This window comes from Clarias gariepinus, chromosome 15 (assembly GCF_024256425.1).
Source record: "Clarias gariepinus isolate MV-2021 ecotype Netherlands chromosome 15, CGAR_prim_01v2, whole genome shotgun sequence".
Lineage (NCBI taxonomy): Eukaryota > Metazoa > Chordata > Actinopteri > Siluriformes > Clariidae > Clarias > Clarias gariepinus.
Genome location: NC_071114.1, coordinates 17,201,373 through 17,221,642, shown reverse-complemented (window position 1 = coordinate 17,221,642; position 20,270 = coordinate 17,201,373). Strand labels below are relative to the sequence as shown.

The following is a 20,270-nucleotide window of genomic DNA, read 5'->3' as shown; positions in this document are numbered from 1 at the left end:
ATTTGTAAAACAGTTTAGGAACAGCACCATGTTTTGTGCGCCCACTGCCTACTTCAGCACAAATGTGCACAAAGTGATTTTATTTCTATTATAGTTGTTGTATCTATTACGTGTGTTGTATGCCTAACCTTTTGGTGATTTTTATTTTATAAATATATATATAAAAAAAGTATATATTTGGCTATGCCCAGTGTTTTTGCTGTGACAATAACGAGTCGGCCAAAAAAAGTATACACATTTCAGAAAAACAAAAAACTTTTGTATAAATATTTTAATACCAAATGTTTTGCTATATGTTTTATCATGTGATGCATTATTATATTCACATAATATACATTATACTATTTCCCAAAGTGTGTATACATTTTTGGCTGACTGTGTGCATGTAAGTATACTGTATGCATATAAAAATACACACATACATAATTTCCCCATGTTCACCCACATTTGAAATGCACTGTGGTAGCTAAAAAAAAAAAAAAAAGTTCCTATTTTTAAATGATCAATCCCTGTTGATAACCATAAAATCAACACGTACCTTAGCTGAAATTACATTTTGAATGCAGGGTAATTGTGACTTACAATTATAATTTAGCAATTAACCCAAAACTTATTCACAGACTATTAATTGACTGTATTTGCTGTAATATGGCACAAGTGAGTTTCAGGTAATTCATTTAAATATCATCAGAAACTTGAGGCTGTTGGACAGCCCATGTAATGACATAAAAAGGCAGCTGCAAAGATGATTTTTGATGAGCCATAAAAAATATCCATTCTGGCATTTGACATGATTACAGCTGTAATCTTGTAATAAATGTTAGTTACTACAAAACACTCATTTATACAAACATGTAGTCTAAAAATGTTGGTGGACCAGTTATTAAGATTCTTTAAAATACACAACATATGCCATCTGTGTCATGAAGGTTTACATGTTATAGAGTTCCAAAAACTGGTCCATTAATACATCAGGTCATGCTTGAAAAGACAAGGACACCAGGCAACAAACGCCCACTAATAACGTTTTACTAATCTCAGCTACATTTGTAAGAAAAATGAAAAAGTTGGGCACATGTTTTTTTTTTCATTTCTCTATAAAAATGAAATTACTAACAAAACATCTCAAGGACACTTTAAATACTTCTCCCCTTAAGCACAAATCTCCTGCACATAATTGTCAAAAAAGAAGAAAGGACAGGAAAGACCTGATGAAATACTGTGCAGCATAAACAGTATGGAAAAGGCTACAGTAACACAGATGAACAGACGAGACATTTAAGATGCTGCTGCTCCCTTCCCTACTCACATGGACCAAAAAAAAAGGAAAAAAAGTCCCACCAGGTTAAAAAGCTGGAAATTTGAAACTGCTTGTAGAAATGTTTTGGCAATACTAGCTGGCCAGGTGGCACAGCAGTCAGATACGTGGCACAGGAGTTAGAGTCCGTTCAAAACGCTGAGATTCTCAGTAGGCTCATATAGGGAGGATTTTAGCGGTTGTTTTTCATGGCGTCCTTAGCAGCCAGAATGAGCGGTGTGAGACTGGACAGAGGCTTAGCCAACTTCAGGAAAGGATGCTAAGAGGGTGGAGAAAACAGATTCAGGTCAATGTTTAATAGTCATGAACAATGCTTTTGTCATATACAGTAAACATAGGCAGAGAGGATTCAGCGGATCATCCAGGTAAGTGAAGTACATATATGAACCAGTCTGTGATAACTCAGCCAAAATCTTTTTTTGTTATTATCTGTTTTCCACTTGATTTCATATATAGAATGAAGTTATGGAGAGAACAGTGACTCGGTAGTTGGGTTTTCACAGACTCGGTCACATAGTACACATTTGTATGTAATAAAACAAAAATTAGTGAGCTACTCCGAACAGCATGCAGAACTAGGACTCCCAATAACGCTTATGAAAATTTGTATATAATTCAAGAAATTCAATACACCAAATTCCCTTTTTTTTTTACCTGTAATAGGTCTTTACTGCTGCCCCTCTTTTCTACATCCATTTCCAGACAGCGAGCTAAGAAATCACGAAAGATGGGTGACAATTTCTCTGGACTCTGCAACTCTGGAGTTCCATTAGTAGCAATGAGGTACAGTGCCTGCAAGTAGGAAGCAAGTTTGAATAGGTGAGGAATCCAACTAAGCAGGCATTGGTAAGAGTATACATGATTTATTTATTTTTAAACCCTCTCTGTAAATCCCAGAGGGTGAGGTCTGTTAAGTAGGGAACAAGTGACTGACCCTCAGTGGATTCTCATTAAGGTATGGAGGCTCTCCTTCCACCATCTCAATAGCCATGATGCCGAGAGACCAGATGTCGACTTTGGGACCATAAGCTTTACGAGTAACAACCTCAGGGGCCATCCAGTATGGGGTGCCCACCATTGTGCTTCTCTTGCTCTGCTCTGGTGTGATCTGGGCACAGAACCCAAAATCCGCTAAAGCACACATAGGAGAACGAAAATGAGAGGGGAAGGAAAACAAGTGATTAACACCAGGAAACGTGCATACATGTCCAACATAACACAACTATTTTTCAGCAAAATAAACTAACTTAAATGCAATATAATTGAAAGGGAAAAACAAGTCTAATAGTATTTATAATAATTGAGATTTTGGGCTTAGATTAAATATTACCACGTTAACACGTGATTAATCTAGATTTAATCACATGACTAAATTTGACCCCAATGGCTTCCCATAATCATAGTGCTCTCATTTCTTAATCTGTACACTCTGCTTAAACAGGTCAGGATCCAAAGTTTCAACTAAGCATCATTGCCCTCGTCAATTCAGATTGTTATCTAGCTGAGACAAGTATCTGCCTTCCAATATAGCTGCATTGTATTCTAAAACTCTTGGTTATTTTGGGAGGTCACATTGTGTATTAATAAGAAATTCATTATAAAGTTAATGGACATTGAGTTTCACTGTAAAATGGCAAGTGAAAGAAGCAGCTCTTCTGGTTTTACCAACTAATAGAGTCCGATCGTTATCAATTATGTGCAAGATAAAACCTCTCTCATATCAAACAGTATTATAACTGTGGGTGGGTTTCCAATTCCCTGTGTGGTTTGACGTACTTAGTTTAACAGAGCCGTCCATTCCTAGCAGAACATTGTCACTCTTGATGTCTCGATGAATGACCTGGTTGGCATGAAGGAATTCTAGTGCTTGTAAACACTGCAAAATAAAACCAAAACATAAAAATAACTACATAGAGCCTAGATTGGATGTTAAGAAATCATTACAATGGTCTACTTAACGTACCAAATTGTATTCTTTTATTTTACATTACTTTTCTTACAACAAGCTCATTCTGACAAATTGTTCAACCCATTATGCCTAAATGTTAAAAGCCTCTTTAAAAGCATTAGAGGGGAGGGGTGTAGATCAAAATAGCCCACGCGTCTTTTCTGAAGAAAGAATCAAATTTTGCATCCCAAACAGACTCAATACAAAATACTCAAAATTTGATTTTGTTTGATTTGAAGTTTCCCAGAGGGGTGAGCAAAAAGAAAATGCTTTACCCCTACACATCCACATGGAAATACAATACTAGTTACAAATTTGGATTCCTGTTTGGAATTATGTTTTTTTGGTTTAAAATAATACTGAAGATTTCAAAACTATAAAATTATATGTACGGAATTTGGTAATTAAGTAACGACAGTAGTTAGTTGTTACTTTAAGATACAAAGATCAGCTGTTCTGGAATACTTTTTACAGTATTGTCAAGTGCATTTGTTTTTATGCATAAGTAGCAGACACATCTCAATATCAACTGTTCAAAGAAAATTATTGCATACTTTGAATGCCTTAAGTATCATCTTACAAGATAGAAAAAAATAATCAGGAAAGACTTAGGAATAATGTGTCTAAACATTTGACTGGTAATGTAAATCTTAAGAATACTAGGTAAGAACTTAATGCTGCTTCCAGTGCAAAACAAATTATATCTGAATCACTCAATACTGGTGTCCTGCGAGTCTAAATTCAGTCCTGGCAAAAACAAGTGTTATAATTTAAAAAACAGGTTGCTTAAATTTTACAGCTATCAGTACACCCAACACTCCATACTCACTTAAGCAGCTATTCAGAAAGCAATGTTTGAGACCACACGTTTAATTTAAACTGCATGAAGCCCAGCACACACTGTGTGACTGGCGCCACACATTTATGGATTACCAGACTGGACTTTCCCCTCACCTCTCTGCAAACCGCAGCGATCTGAGCTTCATCCATACAGGTTTCTGTAACTACGTCAGTTAGTGAGCCACCAGCCAGGTACTCCATCACCACAAACAGCTCTTCCCCTACTAGAAAACTTCAGAACACACACAGTTCACATGGCCACAGAGTTACAGTACTCAGTATGAAATTATGAGTGTGCCATTATATTAGAGCTAATCCTATACAAACAGTACATTTAACAAACAAGAAAAAAAATCTACAGCATGCAGCAAATACGTGTTAGCCTTATAAAAATTTTAAAAAAAAAGGAAATATAAAAAGGTACCTGTCTAAAAAATTGACAATGTTAGGGTTTTTCAGTTCCTTCATAACAAGAATTTCATTGATAATTAGCTCCTTCTTGGGTTGTTTTTGTAGGTTGATCTGCTTGATGGCCACCTATGAAAAGCAAGGAAAGAAAACCGATGTACAGTACATATATGTACTTTAGACATTTTGATTGAAAAGCTGATAGGGTACCATTGGTCACAACTTTATAGCAATTTCTAATGTCAGGTAAAGTGACAGAATTTCCATGCATGTTGATTTTCACTCTTGAATAAATCATTAGCATAAAACTTACAATCTCTTATAAATCTACTAGCCAAGATGTCTGATGTTTTATTTCTTTGTTTTGCGTAAATTCTACCAGACTAACATCGACCAAAGTTGACATTTTTCCGGCATGGTGGCATGGGTACAGTGGGTAGCGCTGCTGTCTCACAGCTCTGTCTGTGCAGAGTTCCTAAGCATGTCCGCCTCTCGTTTCTCGGTCTTCTCTAGTCTCCTTGCACCTCATAGAATCATGCAGATTGGAAGACTGACTACAGCAGTGGTTCTCAAAGTGTGGGGCACCCCACTAGTGGGGAATACAGATATGACAGGTGGGGCGCAATGAACGGGAGGGAATTTGTGGAAAATAATAGGAAAGTACCTATTCTAATTCATGCTTTTCTTTATTGACGATAAAGATCGGACACTCTTAACTAAACAATCACACGCAAAGAAACGGATCATTAATACAAGTAAATTAAAATAACATCAGGGAAAAAGGGGAACCATAGTGCAACAATAACGGTTTAACGTCGGCATGTTAATTGCAGAGGAACAATATATAAGGAAACATTCTGTATTATGTATGTCATTTCATTTATTCCAATGTGTATGCTAATGTTTCTGTATTTTTGTTGAAAATTTTATATTTTATCAGGCAGTACTAGTCTGGCATTTCTAGTTTCCAGTGTGGTAACAAAGTTGCTTTTTGATCCTTTAGGGGCTGAACAAAAGGGAAGATCAATATCGTTCTACACTTTTTGTTGCTGTGCGGCTTTTTGCGATGATCCCTAAATCATTCGTTGCGCCGTAGAGAATAATGGTGTTTATGCTTTTAAACATGGATAATTTAAGGCAGATGTAGCTTAAAGACGATGTAGAGAGGCAATATATGTGGGTCTTATTTTCGGGTTTATTTACACAGCTATTGAATTCGGAGATGCGAATATAAAACTAACTTTACCGCGGACACAAAAAGGTGTTATGCGCTAAAATTACCCCTGCCACGGATTGCCCCCCTTCATAATCTCTATCAAATATTATATTCGGACATACATTCAAAGGTTTAATATTATTAAATATATTATTACTATTATAATTAACCATAGGCACGTGACAGCCGTCGAGACGATTAATACAAATCCCCAAAAAAGATTTATTTTGCAGGGGTTTGTCAATGTACAAATAAATTATTTATCATAAATCGCACTAAATAAATATTGTTTGTGGTGAAAAATTACAGGGAACAATTTTTATTATAAAATAAGCAATATAAAAATACACATGATGTATATGAAAAAAATATATAGCCTAATTTATATATTTTTTCCCCTATACATTTTTTTATATTGTTTATTTAAAAATAAAATTCATTTGTTATAATTTGTCATTTGTAAACCATAAACCTATGAAGTTATGGTTTAATATATTATTTTAAAGAGATTATGTGGGGAGGGGGCAATCCGTGCCCTTGGCCACAAAAAAGCAGGCGATTCAGCATCATCAGCCTAATCGATCAAAAAGCCGGCCGAAAGGAAAACATGATGAAGCCCATGTTGCGCTTGGATTCATGGTGGGGATGGTGGGGCAGAAGAGAGACCCGTGTGTGTTTTGTGTCTTAAACCGCTGGCAGCAGATAGCACGAGACCCAACAAAGTAGGAAGACACTTATAACAATTGCACGTATATTTTATCCGTTTTAACCTTGGTGTTATTTGATCTTATCGGTTTAGAAATTTATATTTCAATAAATAGTACACTTGGCCGTTTTCGTTACCATTTTGTTGACAAGTGGGGCTTGAAAATTCGCCCACCCCCTTAAGTGGGGAATGACAGAAAATGTTTGAGAACCACTGGACTACAGTAAGTTGAATGAGTGTGAGAATGACTGTGATGCAAAGCGATCTTGTGTTTTGCCTCACATGAATAATCCCCCACTAAACCCAGCGTTTCCGAAATAGACTCGTGAACGGAAATCCCAAACACTTGCTAAAGCTGCATGATAAATAAATATATATAATATTTATTTATTTATGCATGATAAATAAATAAATAATTATATTATATTTTATATTACTATACATATTTAACAGTAGAAATCACAGTTATGTTAATAAGTGACAGAAAGGGGACAAACATGTACGCACACACACGATGTAATGAGAACTCATAGAATTGAGACAAAACAACTATTAAAACACATTAAAGTGCTACTGCTATGCCTTTTACAAAACAAGCCTAAATGCCATTTGACTTATGCCAAATAGAAACTCAATTGGTTTATCACAGAATTGCAAGATTTAAACATTCCTCACACAAAAGAATTGTATGAAATACGTAGCGGGGCTAACTGATCAAATTGAGATTAGGTAATAAAATTCAATTTCTTGGTCACACTATTTCTTTAATTAAAGCATATTACATTGTAGAAAAATGACTAATCTTCTTTGTCTTTCGGCTGTTCCCTTTTAGGGGTCGCCACAGCGAACCATCTGCCTCCATCTAACCCTATCCTCTGCATGCTCTTCTCTCACCATAACCATAAATCAGGAAAGTGAATAATGATTAAAATATATTTTATGAATGCTCTAAAATTATATTCTCCATTGGCAGCTATTTTTATTACCTCTTGTCCAGTAGCAACATCGATAGCCGTAAACACTGTCCCTGAAGCTCTGAAAAAGAAGTAGAAAGTTTATGAACACTCTAGCAAAGACATGATCTTATTAGTACCAAGGTCTAAAACGAAGCTCACCCTTGTCCGATCTTTTCGTATCGTGTGTACTTCTTTTTAGGATCTCCAATACTGACTATGGTTCCTGCACACAAGAAAATAGACAGTCTTAGGACAGAAATTGTTGACCATTGGTTCACAATTCAAAAAACAACTTTTTCCTTGGTTTTTTTTTTTTTTTTTAAATGTGAGCAAGGTGCATATATTTGTGTGGAGTCGTACTCAATTTGTCCATGATCTCCTCATCAGACATCTTGCCCTTTTTGGGTCTTTGTTTGTCTGCAGCTTTGGATGCACTGTCCCCATCTGGAGAGACTGGTGCAGGGATTGGATCAATAACTGACCGTGTATTTGCCTGAAAGAGAAAGACAGCAGTGGGGATATTAGCAGAAATCTATAAAAATGTTATGAAATCTTACAGTACATAATGTGTAATAAACCAAACCCAGGAATAAAATGGCATCATCCACCACTGGAGAGATTTTTATTTGATCTTTAGAAATAAATACTTCAAAGATAATCAACAACCCCAAATAGAACTGTAATTACTGAAACCCTGATGTAGCACAAACATACTATACGAAAGTCGAGGGAAAATAGGAGAAAAATGGCTTATTGGTACAAGACGATAGGGATGTTACAGGCTTACAACTGACACGCACGCACGCACAGAACAGCTACAGATAGACACTCTACCTTCCCCATATCCAACGCCTTCGTGTGCTTATTCCCTTCAGTGTGGGTAGGCGGAATCGGGACCAGCGCTCTTTAGCTGCAGGGACTGGAGCTGTTTGCCTACATTGGACATTTCCTATCCCCTGTACCCTCATTGTTGCAATGTTTATGTCTTGTGTTTACATGTTTTTCTGTGCTTGTTGCTGAGGTATTTTTTGTACCCCTGATCGCACACTGCCCTTTTCGAAGGACAGTCTGGGAGGGGATTTTTTTACCCTCATTATCCTCATGTATCTTATTCCTTATTTTCTATGCTGGCGCCGGTTAGGTGGCTGCCGTCGCGACTCTGTGGTCGCAAAAATCATTTAGCTGCATATTGTACTCTGTATAATTGTGCATGTGACAAATAAACTTAAACTTCAACTTCGACTTACAATAGTAAACGGTTGTACTGAATTTTTGACCTGAACCCTATTTAAACTTGAATAAACTACTGAATGTTTACTTATAAAAAATAATGACAAAAATAAGTATTGCAATAAACCTAGTACAATAATAAAAGCTCTGCTACTGGTAGATTTGAGCCCAATCCAAATTCTACCCCTTACCCCTACACTTAGCCCTACCCCTCCGTTTGGCGCGTTCACGTGAAGGGGTAGGGGTATCTCATTTCTCGTTTGGTTGGAGGGGTAGGGGTAAGGGGAAGGGCCAGATAGCCCTCCAAACGAAGATTTTTCGGGACCTCACTTCAAACGAAGGGCTAAGCGAAATTTTCAAGATGGCTGCTCACTCGAGCAAGCAGACTCATAAATGTAACAAATTTTTTCCATTAATAAGGATTTTTATGACAAGTTTTCATTATATGTATATTACCTTAAGTCTTGTGTGTGTGTTTATGGTGATGTTCTGCTAGCGGATAGCACCGATTGCGCGATATATAAATACAAAAATATATTTTTATGTCATATACACTTTACTGCATGCTACAAACAAATATGAAAGTTCAGTAGCACGGCAGTTTGCCGAGCATTTGATAACGCATTGTTTGTTTTGCTTACGGCCATAAGTGTACATGTAAATGAACGGATACGCATGATGACGTATAACAGTGTTGTAGTGGTGTCCCATTTCTTAGGGGAAATATTTTAACCCTTCCCCTTTCCACTTCGTTTCAAGGGACATGGGCAAGGGGCGAGGGGTAGGGGAAGGGGTAGAAAACGGAATTGGGATTGGGCTTTAATTTACGCTGTGATTTCAATGCATCACCTAAAACCATAACACACAAGACACATACAAATTATCCACTTCGTAGCTTTTTCTTACCCCCTTGGTGTGCTCTGGCCGTGGTGCCACAACAGGCGGAGGTGTCCCCTCGTCGTCGTCATCATCATCATCAACATTCTTAACGTTTGGTGACGGCGGTTCTGCACTCTTTTTAACAGGCTGTGTGTTTAAAGACAACATGGAATCAGCATGTGACCCTTAAAAGGCAAAACGAATATTTGAAATTCTGGAGCCAACAGTGCAAATCTTACCGAATGATTAGCCGAAGGAAATCCATCCTTCTCTAAACAAACATTAGAGGGGTAGAAGAGAAACAATGCAAAACAAGACATCAGGTGTTGTCAAAGAGAAAAGATTTGATTGATTTCTACCCCCAGCAGTGGGCAATGAACCCTAAGGTCCTACTGTTATGAATTTTGAGTGTCTTTTGATTCTCAAAAATAATGTATTGTACACAATTAAATTTAAAAAAATGAAAAAAAATGTTGAGGCAAATTACGTTGCATGCAATCCACATGAGAGATGCCGAGCTTACCTGAAGAGAAGCTGAGGTACTTCTGCCTGCCTGTGTTTCCTGTGGAGTCGTAGAACTTGAGGACATCTAGCACAGCTTGAGGGTTTTTCTTCTGTTCGGACTTGGTGATGTTGGAGGTCTGCAGTAATCGTGCCCATTGTTCTGGCATTCCCTACAGGACAAAGCACAGACAAGAACAAACTATTATTCTGACTATTTTTAGAAAGAGAGCAGCCCTGACATTAAACTGGTGTGGTTGTTATACATTCCGATTAAAAAAAAAAAACAACATTCCATGTCTAGAGATGTGTGAAAACTACAACGGATACCACTGAGATGATCCAGTGCACATCTTAAGATACGATCCATGATGAAATTACCTGGGAATTTCAACTCTTCCCACAAACATTTTGAGACCACAGTCCCATTTACAGTACATGCTTTCTACTGGCCCATAAAACCCAGCTTGTGAATTGTCATGATACCCAGATAATGTTTAGGCAAAGTGAAAATAAATATCTTTCAAGTACAACATCTTTACTCTTCCTTGTACCGGAGTTGATTTTTTTTTTTAATTACACTGGGCCTGACTGTTGCTGACCGTACATCCTGTATCAGTGTAGTAAGCACTTTTTTCTCAAGATTGTGTTTGAATCCCATTAATATTGAAACAATCCTAGCCAGGGGTTCAGCTGAGCATGATCTCTGAATGTGAGCATATGCTCACTCACCGGTCACAGCAACACTAGCGACTCATGGGTGCCAGGGAGCTCGCGTTTACATACAGTAAAAGGGCAGATATCTTTTTCCTCCAAAGGCATCAAACTGCACTGTGATGCCGCATAATCAGCATTTCAAAAAGGATCACAAGTGCCACAGCTAAACAGTAGGTGTTGGTTTCATTTTTTTTTTTTTTAGTACACCATACCCTCTAAATGAACATTTCATTTGACACGCTTGCATTGTAGTTCGCATCACATTTATTTATTTTGATGTTCCTAGAGTATAGAACCTTAGAAACTATATTTACAAAGATAGGCTTGAGAGTTTTGACTAACTGTAGCCAAATAAAATAAGTTTAGCATGTCAGCAGTTATTAAATTATCTTGCTTGCACTTGTAACAAATGAGGACAGCCAAAGAGCAAAATCAAAACAGCCAAGAAGGCATTAATTGAATTTTTCCCTTAAACCATGTAGGATGAAGGTCTTCTTTGAAATAAACACACATTAAGCTGCATAATAAATACGGTTATAATTATGCAAAAATGCATATACATCAGCACATTTACCATTCAGCCTAATAGTTAATACTATATGCGTTTTCTTTAAAAACACATAGTATTAACTATTAGGTTACATCCATGGTTCTCAAAGTGTGGAGCGCGCCCCACTAGTGGGGAATACAGACATGACAGGTGGGATGCAATGAACAGGAGGGAATTAGTGGAAAATAATAGGAAAGTACCTATTATAATTCTATTTTCTTTATTGACAATAAAGATCGGACACTCGAAACTAAACAATCACACGCAAAGAAATGGATCATTAATACAAGTAAATTAAAATAACATCAGAGAAAAAGTGGAACCACAGTGCAACAATAACGGTTTAATGTCGGCATATTACTTGCAGAGGAACAATATATAAGGAAACATTCAGTATTATATATGTAATTTCATTTATTCCAATGTGTACGCTAATGTTTCTGTAATTTTGTAAAAATTAATATTTTATCAGGCAGTACTAGTCTGGCATTTCTAGTTTCCAGTGTGGTAACAAAGTTGCTTTTTGATTCTTTTAGGCACTGAACAGAAGGGAAGATCAATATTGTTTTACGCTTTTTGTTGGTGTGCGGCGTTTTGCGATGATCCCTAAATCATCCCTTGTGCCGTAGAGAATAATGGGGTTTATGCTTTTAAATATGTATAATTTAAGGCGGATGTAGCTGAAAGACAACGTAGAGAGGAACTATATGTGGGTATCTTATTTTCGGGTTTATTTACGCAGCTATTGAATTCGGAGATGAGAATATTAAACTAACTTTACCGCGGTCACAAACCGGGTCAGTAGCGCACTGTATGTAGTGAGCATAATAAGGTCAATGGATACATTGGTTACATGGACCACGAAAAAGCAGCTGAAAGGAAAACATGATGAAGCCTATGTCGCGCTTGGATTCATGGTGGGGATGGTGGGGCAGAGGAGAGACCCGTGTGTTTTGTGTCTTAAACCGCTGGCAGCAGACAGCATGAGACCCAACAAATTAGGAAGACACTTAAAGACAACACACCCCAGTCACGTTAATAATCCATTTGACTTCTTTAAAAGAAAGCTCTAGATAAGTGACAAAGTAAGCCTGTTATAACAATTGCACTTTTATTTTACCTGTTTTGAACTAGGTGTTATTTGATCTTATTGGTTTAGAAATTGATATTTCAATAAACCGTAAACTCGGCTTGAAAATTCGCCCACCCCCTTAAGTGGGGAATGACAGAAAATGTTTGAGAACCACTGGGTTACATGGTAAATGTGGTTATAGAAATGCAAATGCACATACACCAGCAATTTTTTTTTAACTTACCCTATCGTTTCCTGTGCAAATGCTTCAAGTTCACAGATACTCTACCACTGTCTCTTCAAATCCCACCACGATGCTCACTCTCACTGACCGTGTATACCGCTTTATCTTGCGTATAGGACATTCACATCATTTACATTTAGGTATTTGGCAGATGCCCTCATCTAGAGAGACTTGCATTATTTTCTCATTATACATTTGAGTACTTTTTAGGGTTAAGGGCCTTGCTCAAGGAGCCAACAGGGCAACTCAGACCCAGGGGCAGACAGGGTGCCAATTCATTGCAGGGCACACACACACAATCACGCTCATTCACACTATGGGCAATTTTGGAACACCGGTTAGCCCAATCTGCATATCTTTAAACTGTGGGAGGATCCTGGAGCACCCAGAGGAAACCCACTAAGAATGAGGAGAACATGCAAACTCCAATGCACACAGACACCAAGGGGGAATTGAGGTGACAGTGATTAGTAAGATTTAAATCTGGGACCTGAGAACGCCTAATATTCCTGGATTGTTCTGGGAAACTAGACTACAGTGAACTTGGATATATGCATAAAATCTAAAACATGCAATAATTAACCAGCTTCACCACAGCAAAACACCCTCACAGAATTACTGAAACGGACCTTCTTCAGTTCTTCTTCTACTCATGCCCTCCTTGTTTGACTGCTGAGGATTGCTCTCTCACACACACCATAAACATCACGGGTCCACGTCCCCAAACAATTCCAGTCTAGTCTCATATGCATGCTTAAGTGCCTTTAGGTTAAGTGGATGCAGGAAGTTTTTGAGTATACTTCTGTTCAAAGCTTTTAAAAGTGACAGGACAGGAAAAATAGAAAGAAAAAAAAAACACCTTATCATGAGAAGATTGCGAGATCAGTGACATGAGCCAACTGTGTGAGCTTAGAAAATGCTTTCCTCCTAATGTGTTACACAACAGCAAAACACGCCCCTGTTTAACTTTTACTGAAAGCAGTTACTAAAAAAATGTGGTTGGCTGGCTTCATGTGTATTGGAAGCAGCGTATGTCAGCATTCAACATCCCTGATTTTTGGGTGTCGTGTGATAGGGAACAGGTGGCTGGTGGGTAGGAATAAGCAACGAACTGAATTGAGTAGGAAAGAAGGCATCAAATAAATGTTTATAATTCTTTCATAGCTGTTTTTGTATTATATAATAGGGTTGCTGATGCTATATTACATTGCTGCCTTTGCCATATTTGCTAACCAGGTTAAAATAAACAAAAGGTTGTAGAGCGTAAGGTGTAATTACCCTACAGACCTGCAAGTAAATAAAAACTCTGATATTGGATTGGCATTAAATCTTCACAATACTGAGTCAGGAAAAAAAAAAAAAAAAAAAAAAAAAAAGGTCAACACTACTGGCATGGAGATCTCTTTTAAACATGTTCATAGTATTCGGAAAGCTAAAATACTTTTTGTACAACATGTAAATCTAGAGTAGGTGGACCTAATAATACGAAAACTTGGGTGTACAACAAATAAAGGTTTTTCCTCTTACCGTGAACTCCCCAGTAACAGCATCAAAGCCCACATGGATGGTGTGTTCAAAACCCGAGGGAGAAGAGATTTCCGGCCGCTCCCTGTCCCTGTCTTTCCGTCTTCCACCTAAGAGGCAGTAATAATATCTAAAGATTTGTTGGCACAACCCACAATCATTTAAAAAATAAAATAAATAAAAAAACTCTAACAGACACAATCTGGTTTAAAAAGAAACTTTAAACTTGAATGTCTCAGAAAATTCTTACACTTAGCGGCCCTTTGAGTTTCTGTTTGTTTATGTTGGCACATCTTCTGCTGTTTAGTAACTGGAGGCTTAGTCTTATGTACACTTCATAGGCATTGAAGCAATGGTTTCTCCACCGCAAGTTTTAATTGTTCATATGATTAATTTGTAATCCATTTAGGATTAAATCAAATGAAGATTACTTCCAGGAAGTCATCCAAATGGCCCAAACCATCATCTGTTGTTTATTCCTCAATCGAACACAAGAATATAGTAATCATTTTGAAGTCAAACTTGTTTAGAAACTAAAAAAAGCTACTAGAAAAAACAAGGAAAAATACGTAATATGGGCTGCTGCAAAACAGCAATGCTTGATTCTACTGGAGCGCTGCTGACTGCCGCAACAGAAAAGCAGCCATGTCATCATCTCCAGATCACCAGCTTAAATCCCAATAATGCCACAGCCCTAACCGGAGCCAGGAGCCGAAGAAAGCCAACCTGCCCTTGCAGGAGGAAGCAGTATCTTGCCTATCAATCACAGTGACACTAACCAATCATGTGTCTGTGAGCTCAAATAAACAGTTCTCCTCAGAATGTGTTCCTCAGCAGTTGAAACACCATTTCAAAAAATGTGGTCTGGTTGGCTTTATGTGCCTGAGAGGAAGCTTTTGCCCTCCCTTGTTGGTAGCAGTCGTGTAATAGAGGAGCGATGTCTTAAAGGTGGAATTGGCCATGACTAAATTAGGATGAAAACTAAGGAGAAAAATTCCCACAAAAACCCCAGAAGTACATTTGTAAATAAAGTGATCCCTCTTGATGGTAGGGAAAAATTTGCTAAAAAATTTGTTTAGACCTGCATGTTAAATAATTCATAATTCATATGGATGTCAGTTCATTTTCTCAATCACATCCTATTCATACCATCAAGCGGCCAAGAAGGAACATATTTATATACTGTTTTAAAGAGTGATTATAGAGCTCCCGAGTGTGATACTAGACCCAATATAAAACCAATCCTGCAACTGTGGTGTCTTCCAATCTGACTGCAGTGTTACAATGTTGGACGGTTGTTGTGCATGGGGGAAAAACCTGAACATACGAGGTCAAAAGCCTAGAAGACCAGTTTATTAGTTTCACACTGACAAAAAGAAGACATTTGTGGTTATCAGCCAGCAAGCTGGGAGACGAGGCTGATTCTGGCCAAAAATGAGTCTCTTCTGATCACTTGTGCTTGTGTAGTGACCATTTCATGATTATGATACCCTAAAATAAAATGTTGCTATATTTTTTTAGCGTTATTAGCTTATTCAGTTAGCATTTGCTGTATTTTTATTGTTAACACTGTTTCCATCAATGTTAAATTTATGAGATCTCATTTCCCAATTTTTTTTTCCCCCTCACGAACTCTAAACTGCTAAAGACACTGGTGTGATTGCACAAGCAGCAACCTCAGTCACACAGACATGATAAAGTGACAGGTGAACAGAAATCGTTTTGGCGGTATTATCTGTGCCAAGAATGACTGCCAGACAAAATGGCAAAATTCTTATTGTGGATCACATGACTGCAAAAGCTCTATTCACACCCTTACTTTACATAACACACACCTTTCTCTGCCCCAGAGAAGATAGAGATGATTTTGCTACGAGGTTTCCTCTCTTCAGGCACTGATGGTAAGGGCTTGGAACTGTGATTGGCCAGCAGTGTGTAGTCTTTCCCGTCCCCGCTGAAGATCGTGCTACTCATCCTCACAGGTGGGGCAGGTGGCTTGTCCTCGTGGTCCATGTTATCACACATGGTTCAAGAGGAAAAGTAAAAGAGCAAGGAAAAGGGGGAAGAAATGGGAGGGTGGACTAAATCAGATTGTGGGGGGAAGAAATGCAGAAGCAGATAAGAACCAGAGGAATTAGAACTAGAGAAGTGGGTAAGTGACAGCAGATACACACAGAGAGAGAGAGGGGTAGAGAGGTGAGACACGCTTGTGCACTGTTTGCATAACTTGAAAGCTGCATAAGCAAGAAGGGGTGAGAAGTCTCACTTCCTCCAAGCTGCTTCTAGACTCCTCAACGTACAATTATCTGCCAAACATTTCCAAACAACGTGCAAAAGAACGTTCATGTTTTTTAGTCTACATAATGCACACTATTTTCCAAACAGTTAATAAACAACTTTTTTTAAAGTCATTATTTTTAGGTCTTTGCAATTATTGAAGAGAGCACAAATCTGGTGCCCAGTGACAGTATCAGGCTTCCGAGAAAATGACTGGGTCAGTTCCTGGAACAAAAAGCGAAGATTGTCATTTAATTTAAAAATTTTATTTAAATATCTTAGGAAATTGAAATATATGCTTATCGAGATATTTGACTGATTTCAATTTTATTTTTATTATATTTATACTTTATTATATTTATGTTTAAACTGTCATTTTTTGGGGGGACGTATTGCAATTTCTTATTTGATGCAACAGCATTAAGCTGATTTATTTCAAGAAGCCATATCTTTATAAGGTTTGAAATATTAAAAATTACTAAGGTACCCAGAAGCATTGGAATGCTGTGTAACCTGTGGTGTTTATTGTTTAAATTTCTCATACAATGTGATAATCTTCTGTTCCACTCTCTAATCAAGTAGTTGGTGGTACTGCACCAGTCAAATATAAAATAAATGAATAAATAAATTTTTAAAAGCAGTTTGTTTGTTTTTTTTTAATAAAAATTGCAAGTGATTTTCTATTTTCTGCAAAAGCCAGTGTGTACAAATTTAGTAACAGTTATTATTTTTGTGGCAATTCATTTATTACCACACTAATTTTATAATCAATTGTTGTTTTTCAATTAATATGTTTGCATTTAAAGTAATGAAATGTTGCCTTTCACTATAATACCACAGGTGGTGTGCTCCAAACTATTCACACACTGGCAGACAGCACAGCATCCTTCATTGGAGAGGCAAATTATTTTGTTGTTGAAAACAAAACAAAAAAAATGTTGAACAGGGATATCCTAAAAATCACAATCCAAATTGAATCAGCACCCAGATATCGCGATAATAAACCTATAATTAGAGAAAGCGGTTAAAAAATTCAGTTACATATTAATTCTTTCTAAACTATTCACACAGCACAGCAACCTTTTGTTGAAACTAATAATTTGTCAAGTTTCTTTACAATTTAACAAAATCTTAAAATAAACAAATAAAATCAGGATATTTATAAAATTGTGATGCATTTATAAAATTGGAAAAAGAGGTATTTTGCCACTTCTATTAAATTTACATGACTAAACATTTTAAGCGGGTCACCCTGGTAGTCCCAGGGTGACCCGCTTAAAATGGTTTAAGCATTTCACTGCATATTGTACTGTGTATGACTGTGTATGTGACAAATAAAATTTGAAATTTGAATTTTTCGGTCCTGAGGGTGATCACATATTAGGTGGTCATATGTGTTGCTGTACAGCTCCTTTAAAAGAGGATCTAAATGCAACCCATATATTATTATTATTATTATTTTATTTTTTTTTGTGTGAAGCTGCTTTGGGACAATGACCACTGTTGGAAGCGCTGTATAAAAAAATATATATATATTATGGTTATAAACCCAAATATAGAATTCATTTATCAGCAAGTACATCTCAGTATGGTGTCTGCAAACAATTTAATGAAAAGAGAAATATTTAACCAATAAAACATTTGCTTTGAACTGGATAGATCATCAATAACCAACCAATCATGGACTATTTATTTAAAAGAGAAAGCTTCCAGAGACCACAGTAACAAATCTGTTTAAAGTGATTTCCAAAGTAACACTAATTTGTGGCCTGGTTGCCTTCCTCCATGACATTATCAAGAGAATGTTAGAATTTTTCAGGACCACTTTAAAAGGAATTTTGGGGGCCTCCCCATATATGGGTAACTGTGGGCGTGCCTATATTTAAATAATCAGCCGCAAACACGCAAACTGGAAATACTAACAACAGGTATTTATTAAAGAAACATTAATGAACATGCTGAAATACTCCTTCATATTTAACAATTATTGAAATCCTCTTAAAATAACTATGAAATACATGTTTTTTATCCTATTTAAAACAGCAACTTCGTTAGAATTCTTAGGGCGTTTTTACATTAGGCAGGGTTGATTTGTACGGTGCTCAGAAAGGATTGTTCCTCCCTTCACACTGGCCAGTGTTCGCAGTCATTTTGTTAACCTACTGGCTATGTCTAACATTGTTAATATTTCGAAAAAAAAAAAAAAAAAAAAACGCAAGAGCAACCCTGTTGCATGCTTTCCTACTTTATCTGCTCTGGCTGTGTAGGTCAGAGGATGAGATCAGTGTGTGCTATGCACACAGATTTTGGAGGAGACAACGGCACTAATGATGGTGGGTCTAAACAGCGATCTACTTCTTTTTTCAGGTATGTTTGCTTTCCTATCTGAGTCGACGCATGCCTGAGTATGCTGTATTTTGCCTAAAAATACCGCTTTAACCAGAAGCGGTTCCAGAGCACAGAATTATTGCGTTCCCACACTGATCAAAATTAACTGGATTTTGGCTCAAGTATTCTCGTGAATGATTCCGGACCCTAAGGTGAACCCCCCCCCTTAAGATTATTTAATGCCCCCCCCCCTTAAGATTATTTAATGCCCCCCCCCCCCACACACACACCCTGTGTAAATCAGCTGCAACCATAGATATAATATATATTAGAACAGTAACACTGATAAAACCTGTTTCTTAGTAGCATAAAAAAAAGTTACAGGTTGAAAAGAAAAAAAACAACTGCTCATGGCTGTTGTGGCACAAAGTGACAACAGGAACTAACTTGTCTTGTAGACGTTCTACAACACTAAATGTAACTATACATTAACATTAATTTATGTTAATGATAAACTTAAATAATCAAGTCTTTAATTAATACGATACTTTAACATATGCTATAATAAAATATCGAATTTTTATTTAATATCTTAATATCTATTTGCCTTTATTGTATTGTTATTGATGCATCAGGTTTTTATATACAAAATCGTTCGATCATGACGTCACCTGGGGAGCTCTAAAGCCTGCGCGAGCATGCTGTATCTACTTTCCCCTGAAGAGTTGGCAGCACTGCTGATGAACACTGTGCAAAGTCAGCTAACAGCGGCGCTACACTCGGATCAATGGCCATTAGCGCTGTGGTTACTAGTCACACACGACGCAGAGATTAAACTGAACTACTAGAGATTAGACTGAAAGTTGTCGTAACCGAGGCTAACTAGCAAGCCAGAGACGCAACTTTAGATAATAAAAATGTGGCATTAGTAATAAGCTTGCTAACTAGCTAGCTAGCCTGTTAGCCTTACCCGAATGCTTATTCTAACATAAAGCATGGTGTCAAAAATGCAAATATCAGTGAGCTCATGTGAATGTTGCTAATTTGTAACGTTACATAATGACCCGTTAGTCAGCAGGTTAGCGGCTCACCTGTGCAGCTCCACTCTGCAAACTTCCACGGAACTTGGCTAGTAGGCAATCCAGACCTAAAGCAGCTTTTTCACTTTTTCTTCACAAAAAATAGATTCTGTACTCTTTCGGGCAGCAAAACCTAAACATACAAAATACCTAAACGGCCAAGAAAGACATTCAAAACCAACGTTATATACAAAACATCCAGCTAACTAGCGACTTTTCACTCTTTGTGCGAGCGACGGGGAGGTGATTTCTCAGCCCCAGAGACTTCTCTCCCCGAGTCTTAGCTTCTACCTGCCCCAACCCTTCGATACGGGGCAGCCTTGCGTTTAATTTCCCCACCCGTATTAAGACAATGCCTTGCTTCTTTGTTCGGATTGGTGAAGAAATGAGGAGTACAGCGCAACTAATTAATCTTTGAGCGGGAGGTTTTAGACTTTCAGCCAATCATTGTTCAGAAGGCGGGATTTGTCCGAATAC

General features: G+C 37.4%; 1 protein-coding gene across 1 annotated transcript; it reads right to left on the bottom strand.

Annotated features, from left to right (window-relative positions):
- Nucleotides 1–1,013: 1,013 nt before the first annotated feature.
- On the bottom strand, nucleotides 1,014–20,106 carry pak2b (p21 protein (Cdc42/Rac)-activated kinase 2b). The gene is made up of 15 exons (XM_053513094.1): nucleotides 19,806–20,106; nucleotides 15,945–16,249; nucleotides 14,113–14,219; nucleotides 10,025–10,175; nucleotides 9,741–9,772; nucleotides 9,529–9,648; nucleotides 7,753–7,885; nucleotides 7,552–7,615; nucleotides 7,423–7,471; nucleotides 4,531–4,643; nucleotides 4,221–4,338; nucleotides 3,095–3,194; nucleotides 2,253–2,449; nucleotides 1,973–2,110; nucleotides 1,014–1,577 (listed from the first exon to the last, which is right to left on the bottom strand). Exons 2-15 carry the CDS (start codon nucleotides 16,132–16,134, stop codon nucleotides 1,491–1,493), a joined length of 1,599 nt encoding a protein of 532 aa, XP_053369069.1. The 5' UTR covers nucleotides 16,135–16,249; nucleotides 19,806–20,106; the 3' UTR covers nucleotides 1,014–1,490.
- Nucleotides 20,107–20,270: the final 164 nt, after the last annotated feature.

Coding starts and splice junctions, on each gene's coding strand:
- pak2b (XM_053513094.1), bottom strand. CDS start 16,134: ATGTGTGATAACATGGACCACGAGGACAAGCCACCTGCCCCACCTGTG. Junction 9,773..10,024: donor GTACCTCAGCTTCTCTTCAG/GTAAGCTCGGCA, acceptor ATGTTTGTTTAG/AGAAGGATGGATTTCCTTCG. Junction 2,111..2,252: donor TTAATGAGAATCCACTGAGG/GTCAGTCACTTG, acceptor TCCTACTTGCAG/GCACTGTACCTCATTGCTAC.